At 37.2% G+C, this 12803-nt stretch overlaps 1 protein-coding gene across 4 annotated transcripts in view; it reads left to right on the top strand.

Moving 5' to 3' along the window:
• Nucleotides 1-12803, top strand: part of ULK4 (unc-51 like kinase 4) — a 663197-nt gene that overhangs the window by 188697 nt on the left and 461697 nt on the right. For all 4 annotated transcript variants that reach the window (XM_053600787.1, XM_053600785.1, XM_053600786.1 and 1 more), the window contains one exon: nt 6904-7031. In XM_053600787.1, the coding sequence (XP_053456762.1) occupies nt 6904-7031 (128 nt within the window). The remainder of the gene's footprint in view (nt 1-6903; nt 7032-12803) is intronic.

Below are 12803 nucleotides of genomic sequence, written 5' to 3'. Positions count from 1 at the left end.
AGATATTCTTTGCCATAGGTTTTAAATACTTGAAGTATTTTTTCTAAGATTTTATGTTTATTTTGACAGATACATAGTATTATAAAGTTACATTTCCCTCTTTAATTTTTAACAACCTGTTTGGAATCTTTCTAGTACTAGAAGTAAAGTAAGGATATCATTTAATAAATAGTCTGGCCTTTATCTTTTCTATTTTTCTGAACTCTTAAATATACTTGTGTTTATCTTTTCTCTTTATATTATATCTTTTTTGTAATTTTGAAATATGTACTTTTTGCAGCTTTATGATTTTGTTATCTAGTTGGACAAAATCCTTCAGTCATTACATCAAGTCAGTGATTTGTGGTGGTGTACTTCTCTCCACTTTGTTTTAAAGTTGAAGAAATTGAATCACAGGTTATTTGTCAAAGAATATGGCATTTGTACTCAGATTTTCCTGACTCCAGCTCTCAAGTTCTTTGCTAGCATACTGTATTATGCTGCCACTGCATTTATTTAAGTGCTCTATTATCAATTCATAAAAATCTATAGTTTTCCTTGTGTAAGTCCTACATTTCTCTTTTAAGCTTTTTTCCTTCAATGGTTTATATTTTTGTTGCTATTTATTGAGTTTTTTTACTACATGTTATAGTGAAGATTGAAGTTTTAATATTTATGTTTAGCTATTTTACTTGGCTTTCAAACAAGAAAAAGCATCAAGTGTATTTTTAGTGTTTCTGAATTTGAATTCATAAGTGCTAAATTTATAAATGTTTAAGAAAATGTTTATTTAATACAGAATTTGATAAAACATATTTTGATAAATATGTAAACATTTTTAAAGAGTAGTTTACAACATAAGATTGCGGGTTTTTAAAAAAATTATACACCTTTTCGTTTTTTTGGTTTATAACTGTTTATACCAAAGTCTTGTCAGGAAGATTTATTTATATTTTAGTTCAGGTTAATTAAGGGTACAAAGAAATAGGTTATGATGTTCGCAGTTGTTAGGTGGAGTCCCTCTTACAATTGTGTCCCGACCCCAAGAAGTGTGCGGTACACCCCAACACTGTGCCCATTAAGTGGGAAGACACCAATCCCCTCCTCTCCTCCTGGCTCTCCATCCCTCATTCCCCTCCCCCAACAACCATGGGTTGAATTGAGTTTTTATCTTATTTGAGTATGTGTTAGATCATTTACTGGCTTCATACTAGTAATGGGTACATTGGATATTTGGTTTTCTATTCTTGTGATACTTTACTAAGGACAATGTGTTCCAGCTCCATCCAGGTTAATAAAAAAGATGTTAAGTCTCCATCTTTTTAAAAGGCTGAATAGTATTCCATGGTATACATATACCACAGCTTGTTAACCCATTTTTCAGATTGTGGGCATTTAGGTTGTTTCCACATTTGGATGATTGTAAATTGAGCTGTAGTAAATAATCTAGTGTAATATCCTTATGATAAAATATTTTGTATCTCTGGGTAGATGCCTAGTAATGGGATTGCAGGATCAAATGGGAGATTCAATTTGAGTTCTTTGAGGATTCTCTATACTTCTTTACAAGGAGGTTTTATGAGTTTGCAATCCCACCAACAGTGTTCCCTTCTCTTTCATATCCATGCCAGCATCTGCAACTCTGAGACTTTGTGATGTGGGCTATTCTCACTGGGGTTAGGTAATATCTCGGGTGTTTGATTTGCATTTTTCTGATGATTAGGGATGAGGAGCATTTTTTGATATATTTGTTAGCCATTTGTCTGTCTTCCTCAGAGAATGTTCTGTTCATGTCTCTTGCCCAATGGTAGATGGGATTATTGGGTCTTTTTTGTTGATTAATTTGAGTTCTCTATAGATTCTAGTTGTCAACCCTTTACCAGATTCATACCCTACAAATACCTTTTCCCATTCCGAAGGTTGTCTGTTTGCTTTAATTGTTCTGTCCTTAGCTGTGCAGAAGCTTTTCAGTTTAATTTAGTTTATTTGTTTATTTTTGTTGTTGAGATTGCCACTGAAGTTGTCTTCATAAAATCTTTCCCCAGGCTGACTTCATGAAGAGTTTTCTCCATACTTTCTTCTGAGAGTTCTATCATTTAATGCCTTAGATTTAAATCTTTTATCCAGCTTGAGTCAATTTTTGTAAATGGTGAAAGGTGTGGATTCAGTTTCATTCTTTTACGTGTGGTATCCAGCATCATTTATTGAATTGGGATTCTTTTCCCCACTGTATGCTTTTGTTTGGTTTATCAAAGATCAGATGCCAATAAGAGACTGGTTTCATCTCTTGATTTTCTGTTTGGTTCCACATGTCTATGTCTCCATTTTGGTGCTAATATCATGCTGTTTTGATCTCTGTGGACTTGTGTGATGCCTCTATTTGTTTTTATTACCAAGGATAGCCTTGGCCAAGTTTTTTTTTTTTTTTTATTTGTTCCATACAAAACAAAGTACTATTTTTTCTAGTTCTGCAAAGTTTGCTGTTGGTATTTCAGTGGGGATTGCATTGGATCTGTAGATTTCTTTGGGTAGTGTAGACATTTGAACAATGTTGATTCTTCCCAGCCAAGAGCATGGTAATGTCTTCTGCTATTTCTTTTCTTAGGGTTTCATAATTCTCTTTGTAGAGATCCTTCACCTCTTTTGTGAGGTATATTCCTAGTTATTTCATTTTAACTGAAGCTACTGTGAAGGGAATTGTGTCCTGGATGTGCTTCTCAACTTGGTTGTTATTGGCATATACAAAGGCCTCTGATTTGGAAGTACACATTTTATACCCTGAGACGTGACTGTATTTCTTGATCATTTCCAGGAGTTCTGTGGTTGATTCTCTGGGGTTTTCTAAGTATAAGATCCTATCATCAGGAAAGAGAGTTTGACCTCCTCTGTGCCCATTTGGATGGCCTTTATATCCTTCTTTTCCCTGATTGCACTGTCTAGAACTTCCAGAACTATGTTGAATCATAGTAGAGATAGTGGACATCCTTGTCTAGTTCCAGTTCTAAGTGGAAAGCTTTTATTTTTACTCCATTCATTATGATATTAGCCCTGGGTTTGTCCTATAGTCAGGGAGACTTAAAAAGGTTTCCTTTTTTGCTGGGAATACTTTTAAAATTCCTTATGAGTTAAAATAAGGGATGCATTATCCTGTTCTAAAAACTTCGGATAGCTTTAAAGTGAGTACTAGTTTTTTTGGAGAGATTTTTCTTAAATTACTATCATTTGTGTTCATTAACATTTTCTCTAAACTCAAAATTAAAAATTTAAATAAAATGAAAAAGACAATTATATATAAGTGTTGGTGAGTTTGTAAAGCAAATGTAACTTTCATATATGGGTGGTGAGCAAATTGGTCCAACTATTTTGGAAAAACAATGACAGTCTCTGATAAAGCTAAACAGATGCCTACCTTTAAATGTAGCAATTCTATCTGAAGGTATACATCCAAGAGAACTTGGAGTTACAGCTCACAGCAACCTCCAACTCCTAAGCTCAAGTGATTCTCTTGCCTCAACCTCCCAAGTAGCTGGGACTACAGCTACTTGGCTATTTTTTTTTGTTTAACAGGCCCAAGTCAGGTTTGACCCCACCAGCCCCCCAGTGTATGTGGCTGGTGCCCTAACTACTTAGCTACGGGAGCTCCCTGGGGATCATGGTTTTGGTGTCACATCTAAGAACTCTTCTTAACTTGAGGTCATGTAATGTTTTCTTCTCTGTTTAAGAATTTTGTAGTTTTGTATATTACATTCAGTTGGATGATATATTTTAGGTTAGTTCTTGCATATTGTGCAAGGTATGAATTGAAGTTAATATTTTTATATGTGGATATCCAGTTACTCCAGAATCATTTTTTTAAAACATTAGGCTTTTGTTGAAGTTGCCTTTGAACCTTTGTCATTGACTGTATTTCTAAACTTTCTATTTTATTTGGTCCAAATGCTGCCTTGTTTTGATTGCTGAAACTTTTTGTCTTAAAAAGTCATTGTGTGATTCTTCTGTTTTCCCACCCCACAGTTTTTCCTATTTTAGTTTCTTTGCCTTTCCAAATCAATTTTATTTTATTTTTTTTAATTCTTTATTAAATCATAACTGTGTACATTAATGCATTTGTGGGGTATAATGTGCCGATTTGATACACAATGTGGAATGCTTACATCTACCTGATGAACAAAACTGATTAACGTAACTGTCTCCTTGCTTGTCTGTTGTGGCAAAAACATTCATATTCTATTCTTAATTGTATAGAAATATATTGTTGCATTATGCACATAAACTTAGTCTGTATCTATAAAAATCCTTCTGGGATTTTCATAGAAGTGGGAGTAAATCTGTAGTTCAATTTAGGAAGGATTGGCATCTTAATTAACTTAACTAACTTGTCTTTTACTATGTGAATGTGGACTGTGTCTTCATTTATTTATGCCTTTAAGATTTTTTCCCTTCATCACTATTTTATGGTTTTCCGTGTACAGATGCTATATATATTTTATTAGGTTCAAACCAATATTTCTTTGTGATTGTTATTGTTGGAGCTATTGAAAAATGGTACTTCAAAAAATTTATTTTCTGATTGCTCATTACTTGGTGTATGGAAATATACCAGATGTTGCTAAATGCACTTATTAGTTGAAGAAGCTATTTTGTAGATTTATTGGGGATTTTCTGCATAGACAAATCATGTTGTCTTTCAATATTTCTTCCATTCCAATCTAAATGCCTTTTATTTATTTTTCTTATTATACTGACTATAGCTTTCAATCAAATACTGAATCATGGATGATGTGAGTTGACATATTGCTTAATTTCCAATTTCTGGGGGAAGCCTCTAGACTTTCATGGTTAAGTGTGATTTTTTTTTTTTTTATTAAATCAAACACATAGATCATGTATACATTAATGTATTTATGGGGTACAGTGTGCTGATTTCATATAGAATTAGGGATGCTTACCTCATACTGGTTAAACCTCATCTCGATTACTTATTGTGTTATAACTGGAGGGTTTTCCATATGCCCTTCCTCAGAATGCGTAGGTTTCCTTATATTCCTAATTTGCTGAGAGTTTTTGTTATGAATGGGTATTGAATGTGGCTAAATGCTTTTTCATTATCAATTGATGTCATGTGTCCTTTTTGTTTAATGTCTTAATGTGGTGAATTACATTAATTTTTTTTGAAATGTTGAATTAGCCTTGGATTCCTGGGACAAACCTCACTTGTTTATAATGTTTTCTTCTTTTAATATACTGCTAGATCAACTTGCCCACATTTTGTTGAGGAATTTTTGCATCTGTGTTCCTAGGGCAGATTGTCTACAATTTCCTTGTCTTGTCTTATAAAATCAACGGTCTTGTATGTTTTTCATTTCTATAAGTGGGTATTTATTTATTTATTGTTTCATTGGTTTTGTTTTTCTTTTTTTTTAGGTATTAAATCATAGCTGTGTACATTAATGCGATCCTGGGGCACCATACACTGGTTTTATAGACCGTTTGACACATTTTCATCACATTGGTTAACATAGCCTTCCTGGGATTTTCTTAGTTATTGTGTTAAGACATTTATAGTCTACATTTACTAAGTTTCACATGTACCCTTGTACGATGCACTGCAAGTGTAATCCCTCACCCCTCCCCCTCCCTCGCCCTCCCTCCTTTCTCGCCCTCCCTCCTTCCCCTTTGCCCTCTCTCCCCTTCTACCCCTCCCCCCTTGCCCTCCCTCTCCCTCCCACCCCTCCCCCTCACTCCCTCCCCCTCCCCCTCCTTGCTCCTCCTCTCCCCCTTCCCCCTATTCTTAGGTTGTAACTGGGTTATAGCTTTCATGTGAAAGCTGTAAATTAGTTTCATAGTAGGGCTGAGTACATTGGATACTTTTTCTTCCATTCTTGAGATACTTTACTAAGAAAGATATGTTCCAGCTGCATCCATGTAAACATGAAAGAGGTAAATTCTCCATCTTTCTTTAAGGCTGCATAATATTCCATGGTGTACATATACCACAATTTATTAATCCATTTGTGGATCGATGGGCACTTGGGCTTTTTCCATGACTTAGCAATTGTGAATTGGGCTGCAATAAACATTCTGGTACAAATATCTTTGTTATAATGTGATTTTTGGTTTTCTGGGTATATACCTAGTAGAGGAATTGTAGGATAAATTGTGATATATGTACATCATAGAATATTATGGAGCCTTAAAAAAAGATGGAGTTTTCCATTGGATTCTGAATCCCTCAAGGATCTATCTCTGGCATAATCTTGCTCCTTCTTGTTCTGTTCTGCAACTTCTTCCTGTGGGATCTTTGGTAAGGGGAGGTTCTAGCCCCTTTCTCTTAGTATTTCTCTTGGGCTATGCTTTCTTACTTAAAAATTTTTCTTTTGGGGTCAGTCTGGTGACCATCATCTCTAGTTGACCATCATGCCCCCTGCCTTCCATTTTTCTCTTTAAAATGGGGATAATATTGTCAACTTTTTATGGCTGATATTTAGGTTTAAATGAGATAGTATATATTAAAAATTTAGTATGACTGGCTGTGCATAGTGGCCTGCCCGAGTAGTCCCTCTGGGAGGGACTGAGGTGGAAGGATCGCGTAAGCTCAGGAGTTGGAGACCAGCATGAGCAAGAGCGAGACCCTGTCTCTACTAAAAATAGAAAAATTAGCTGTGTGTGTTAGTGTGCTCCTATAATTGCAACTATTCAGGAGTCTGAGGCAGGAGAATCACTTGAGCCCAGGAGTTTGATGCCACTGCCCTCTACCTGGGGCAATGGAGCAAGACTGTGTCTCAAAAAAAGAAAAAAATTGAATATGGGGTTTGAAACAATTTAAAAGTGCCATCTCTTTGATTGGTATAATCTTTTCACTCTGAGAGTTGACTGCCCTATTTTTTATGTTTTCTCAAAAAACTTTTTAAATGTCTTCCACAGGATTTTGTCTCCACAATTATTCGCTTACTTGACAGCCCTTCAACTTACATTAGAGCTAAAGCCTTCCTGGTTCTTCTATATATTCTGATTTATAACCATGAGATGCTGCTGCTCTGTTGCCAAGCAAGGTAAGACCTTCTCTAACAGTCTCAGGAATAATTTCAGTTTGGTGCCTATTTTATTAGTAGTTGCATATACATGTCATAGGGCATTTCTTGGCCTCCGTGTACCCAGTATTTAATTATTCTTCTAAATTTTCTTGAGGGTTTAGTTAGTATTTCGCTTATAATCTCTGCTTGAAAGCACCAGTGACATAGAAGAGACCCCTGCAACTGAAGCAGGGTGGGAAATCCCTGGTGGGAAATTTTAAATTTGAGGACGATCCCAGGTAGAGTGTTGAAGTTGGTTCTGGTTTATTTCTTTGGGTACATTTTGGGGGTCATTTTTCAGATAAGTGGCCTGGTTGTGGTTTTTGATACTGTTAGGTTCTGGAATGAGCCTCTGAAGGCCCAGAAGGAGCAGCCTTGTGTGGGGTAGGGGCAGAAGAGCAGGGCAGGGCCAGGATGTGTCCTAGGGTGGGTGCATCTCACTCTGGATTTCAGCTCCTTCCTCTAAAAGGAGGGGCTGTCCTTGAGATGTCCTTCAAGTTCCTTCATGTTCCAAGAGTAACATCTTCTGAACCATCTGATCCATGCTCCATTGAAGCCTAGAAGGTCTTTGAAAATCTGGTTTAATGTCTATTTCTAGGTGTAGGTTTTTGCTTTACTTAGATGTGAGCCTAGCCTGGAAGTGCTGAGATTGATCTAGGTTAGAAGTTGGCAAACTTTTTCATGTAAACAACTGGAAAGTATCTTAGGCTTTGTGGGTCAAGAGGCAAAATTGGGAATGTTACATACATATTTAAAAAGAGAAAAAAAATCTTCACACATTTTTATTGATGTAATATGCCAGTAACACTTGAGTATAATTTCTTTTGTAATGCACATCTACTTATGAAAAGAAGGGAATTCTTTTCTTCGGGTGGGGGAGATAACATTTTGCTTAATTGGGGGTCAGTTAGCATGCCCATCATCAAATCAGTTGCAGTTGTCATCTGTGAGTGTTCATCTTTAATGTGATTTTATGTGTCTTGTCTTTGAAAATGTCTTCACACAGGTAGGTACTGCCAAATATCAAAAGGCAAAAGATTTATGTGATCTGAAGAGAAATCAGACTGTACTGCCAAATATTAATATCAGTTCATGAGCATATGATTTCAGTAGAGCATCTTTGTCATTTGAAGGGCATTTGTAGAATTCTTAGATTCTGTTCTTGATACTTGCCTTTCACCATGCCATTACATTATAGATTATTCATTTCCAATTGAAGGGAATGTGGAATCTCCTAACTAGTCTCCTTGCTTTTCATCTCCCAGGCATCACTCTCCTTTGTCGTTTTAGGTACAATGTCTTGAAAATTGATATTTCATGTATTTTATCTAATTTTTGGTTGTTGTAGATGAGAGAGTGAGTCCTGTTCTCATTAGTCCATTCTGGTCTGAGGCAGAAGTCACTCTTGTCTATTTTTTACAGCCTCACCACTGGCTACCGTGCCTTTGAGCTCTCCTTGCAGGTCCCATCATTTTTTATCAGAGCAGCTGATACATCTCTAGTTTCTGAGTAGATGCTCTTACTTCATCTCCTTCACTCGGTCTGGTCTCCATCGAGCAGCTCTAGTGTTTGCATGCTGGGCCGTGCCCCTCATCGTGGCCCACCCTGCCCTGCTGCCTGTACTTTCTGCTCTTCTCTCAGCCTTTGTCTTCTACAGCTTTTCTTTGTGCACACTGAATTCCAGCCACATGATTGTTTGTTGCTTTTTGAACACACAAAGCCTGTCGTGCTTACTCAGGGTCCCTGTCAGTTGCGTTCCCATGCCTGTGATGTCTGCGCGGCTGGCTTCCCCAGGCTTCTTGTTCTCAGTGCAAGCCTTAGTGCCTCTGAGAGCCAGTCTGATTGCTCTACCTGACATATCCCCCTTGACTCCAGCTCCAGAAACTTTATCTGGAAAGAACTAAACTACTCAGAGCTTCAGAGACTGGGCATGACACATGTGGCCCACCTAGGAATTGCTGTGACTTCTGTGTCTCTGGATGGGGATTTATGAACTTTAGCAGTGGTCTGGAGATATTTCCCCTCACCACCACTCTGCTTGCTTTCTGGAGCAACACACTGAGAGTGTGAGTCTGGAGAGGAGGCCTGGTGGGTGAGCTTAGCTTGCCAGGAAGGTAACTCCAGTTCCCTTCTTTCTGCATGTATGTCAGAGATGGTGTCCCATCTGTGGGCCCCTAAGCTTGGGGTGAATTCTAGACTTTGGGACTATGGCAGGTTCCAAAGTGCAGATTACTATCTACATGCAGTGATTGGGATCCTCAGTTCTGTTCTTAGGAGATTTGGAGCAGGACTAAAATGGTGGGCCAGTCTGCGAGGCTGTGGGAAGACCACCTCACCTTCTTGCTCTGGAAGAGAACAGTGCTTTGTTATACCTGTTCTGATCAGGTGCCGAGTAGGCTAAGAAGTCAATAGGCAGAGATTTGTTCCAGGTCATTTAGGTAAAGACAGTAAGTGAAGGAGAAAGAACGGGACAACCAGGCAATTCCTACTGAGGCAGAACTAATGGAAGAGACAGAAAAGAATTTTAACATTTAATGAAAATTCTATGAAGGGGCAATTTTTTTGAGAGTCAGCAGAAGAACTGAAAGAGAATGTCCTCTGCTAGTGATGGCATTGGTTCTTTGAAAGACAGTATCAAAGAATAAGTCGAACCATTCAGAGCTGAATTCTAGGAGGAACAAAGCAATAGCTGGAAGAGGATTCCTCGTGGAGGAAATCATTGATGTCATCTTCAGGTTGAACATGTTTTCTTCTGATACTGTACTCAGAGTGGAGGAGTGAAGAGGGCACAAAACCACAAGGGCAAAGGGACAGATGGCTAAAGTGGATGAATGTTGTCACCTGGTCTTTGAATTTTGGTTTAAAGCAATGCCCATTTATTAATCTGACAGTTTTTATGGGTCCGGAGTCTGGGCACAGTAAAACTGGATCTTTTGCTCACATCACATGCTTGAAGTCACGGTCTTGGCTGGTGCTATGATTCTCATTTGAGGCTCGAGGGCTTCTTCCAAACTCACTGAATATTGCTGAATTTCCTTGTAGCTGTAGGATTGATGTCCTCAATTTTTTGCTGGTTATTTGTCTTGGATTCTCTCTCAGCTTCTAGAGGACATTTTTTTTCTTCATTGGCAGTTTATAAACATGGCTTACTTTCTTCTTGGCAGACGGCAAGGTCATATCTCATGCCCTAAGTCTCCTTCATACTTCAGACATCTTTGACTTCCTGCTTTGTCTGTCAGTGAGAGGAAATGACTTCAAAAGGTCTCCGCTAATTGGATTAGGCTTACTCAAATCATCTACCTATCTTACATATTGAGGTTAATTGAATTGGGGCTTTAATTACATCTTCAAACTCCTTTCACAGTACTGATGCTCCTTGACTTACCATGGGGTAGTGTCCTAATAAACCCATTGTAAGTTGAAATGCATTTAGTGCACCTATCCTACTGAACCTAGCCTGCCTTAAACATGCTCAGAACCCTTATATAAGCCTACAACTGGGCAAAATAACCTAACATAAAATCCTTTTAAAATGAAGTATTGAATATTTCATGTAATTCATTGAGTACGGAAAGTGAAAAACAGAAGGGTTGTATGCTCCAAGTATGGTTTCTTCTGAATGAATATTGCTTTCACACCATCTTAATGTTTGGGGAAAAACCTGTTAGAAGTTGGGGATTATCAGTAGTATCAAGATTATTATTTCATAATAGCCAGGGGGGTGGGATTTGGGGGGAGGGGCATCTTTAGCATTCTGCTGATTGCAGCTACATAGCTGTGAAAAGGCACAAGGAATATCTGTATATCGAAGTCATTGAAGTCATCTCTGATATGTATTTATTATTACCCTGAAAAAAAGCAAGGTGTATTGTAGTATTCAAAGCCTACCACCTTTTGTGTAAGAAAAGGGTGAAAATGGGAAGGATGTGTATTTATAAATATTTTCAAAAACAAAAAATGGAAGGTGAAATAAAAATTTACAAAAATGTCAATTTACAGGGGTAAGACAAGAATAGGAAACAGAGGCAGGGATGAGGTACATCTCTGAATGTACCTGACTTATGATCTAGACTTAAGAGCCATGTAAATGTTTTATATAATTTTTAAAAAATATGAAAAATAAATGAAATAAAGCAATCTCTGAAAATTTGATTTAACCTGCATGTCAAGTTCAAAGTATCTTTTTATTTCCTTTGGAACTTCCCTTCCTCATTAATCCATGTATTATTTAGAAATGTTTTATTCACTTGTTACATTTTTAGAGATTTTTCTATTGTTAATCTCTTATTGATAGTTTGAATTTATTATCATCAGAGAATACACTTTCTATGATTTCAGATCTTTTAAATTTGTTAAGGTTTGTTTTGTGCTTTAGTGTATGATCCAACTTCATGAGTGATTCATGGGTGCTTGAAAATGACATGTGTTTTGCTAGTTGTTGGGTGGGATGTTCTTTATATGTCAGTATAAAGATATTTTTGATATTCCGTATTTTTACTGTTTTACTTTTTATTATTTCTATCAATTTCTGAAAGTAGGATATTGTGGTTCACAGTTGAAATTGTGGCTTTGTCTATTTGCCTTTATAGCTCTAATATTTTTTGTTTCATATATTTGGAGGGAGGTTCCATTGTTTACTACATACATATTTAGGATATTATGTCTTTTTGGTGTATAGATACTTTTATCTTTATGTAAGTTCTTTATCTCTAATAATTTGTTTTGCTCTAAAGTTCACTTCACCTTATACTGATAGTTGCTGCTGTGTATATTTTAATGTTTGTATTTTATACCTGTTGCCATGCTTTTACTTTACCTATCTATATTATTGCATAGAAATGACTTTCTTATAGACAGCATATTATTGGGTAATGATTTTATATCTACTCTGCCTTTTAATTGGTGCATTGGACCATTTATATTTAAGGTGATTATTGATATGGTAAGATTTAAGCTTGGTATTTTATTTTTATTTTTTTATTTTTTAGTTTTTTTTTTTTTTTTAGAGACAGAGTCTCATTTTATGGCCCTCGGTAGAGTGCCGTGGCATCACACAGCTCACAGCAACCTCCAACTCCTGGGCTCAAGCGATTCTCTTGCCTCAGCCTCCCGAGCAGTTGGGACTACAGGCGCCCGCCACAACACCTGGCTATTTTTTGGTTGCAGTTTGGCCGGGGCCGGGTTTGAACCCACCACCCTTGGTATATGGGGCCGGCGCCTTACCGACTGAGCCACAGGTGCCGCCCATATTTTTTAATTTCTTTTTCTTTTCTTATCTTCCGGTGGGTTATTTGAACATATTTGAGATCCCTTGATTTATCTATAGCCCTTTTGAGTATATTAATTTGCAATGTTGTATAGTTTCCTTAGTGGTTGCTTTAGATATTGTAATATATATGTAACTTTTTTTTTTTTTTGCAGTTTATGGCCAGGGCTGGGTTTGAACCCACCACCTCTGGCATACTCCTTTGAGCCACAGGCGCTGCCCTATATATGTAACTTTTAACAGTCTCCCACTCTCAAAAGTTTATTAATGTGAGTGAAGAGTGAACACCTAATTTCCTTTTACTCTCCTCACCTTTAAAATGTAATTGCTGGCTCAGTGCCTATGGCTCAGTGCCTGCAGCTCAGTGGTTAGGGTGCCAGCCACATGCACCAGGGCTGGTGGGTTCAAACCTGGCCTGGGCCTGCTAACCAAAAAATAGCTGGGTGTTGTGGTGGGCACCTATAGTCCCAGCTATTCAGGAGGCT

Source organism: Nycticebus coucang, chromosome 8 (genome assembly GCF_027406575.1).
Source record: "Nycticebus coucang isolate mNycCou1 chromosome 8, mNycCou1.pri, whole genome shotgun sequence".
NCBI lineage: Eukaryota > Metazoa > Chordata > Mammalia > Primates > Lorisidae > Nycticebus > Nycticebus coucang.
Note: the sequence above shows the minus strand (reverse complement) of the source record. Positions and strands in the feature narration are given on the sequence as shown.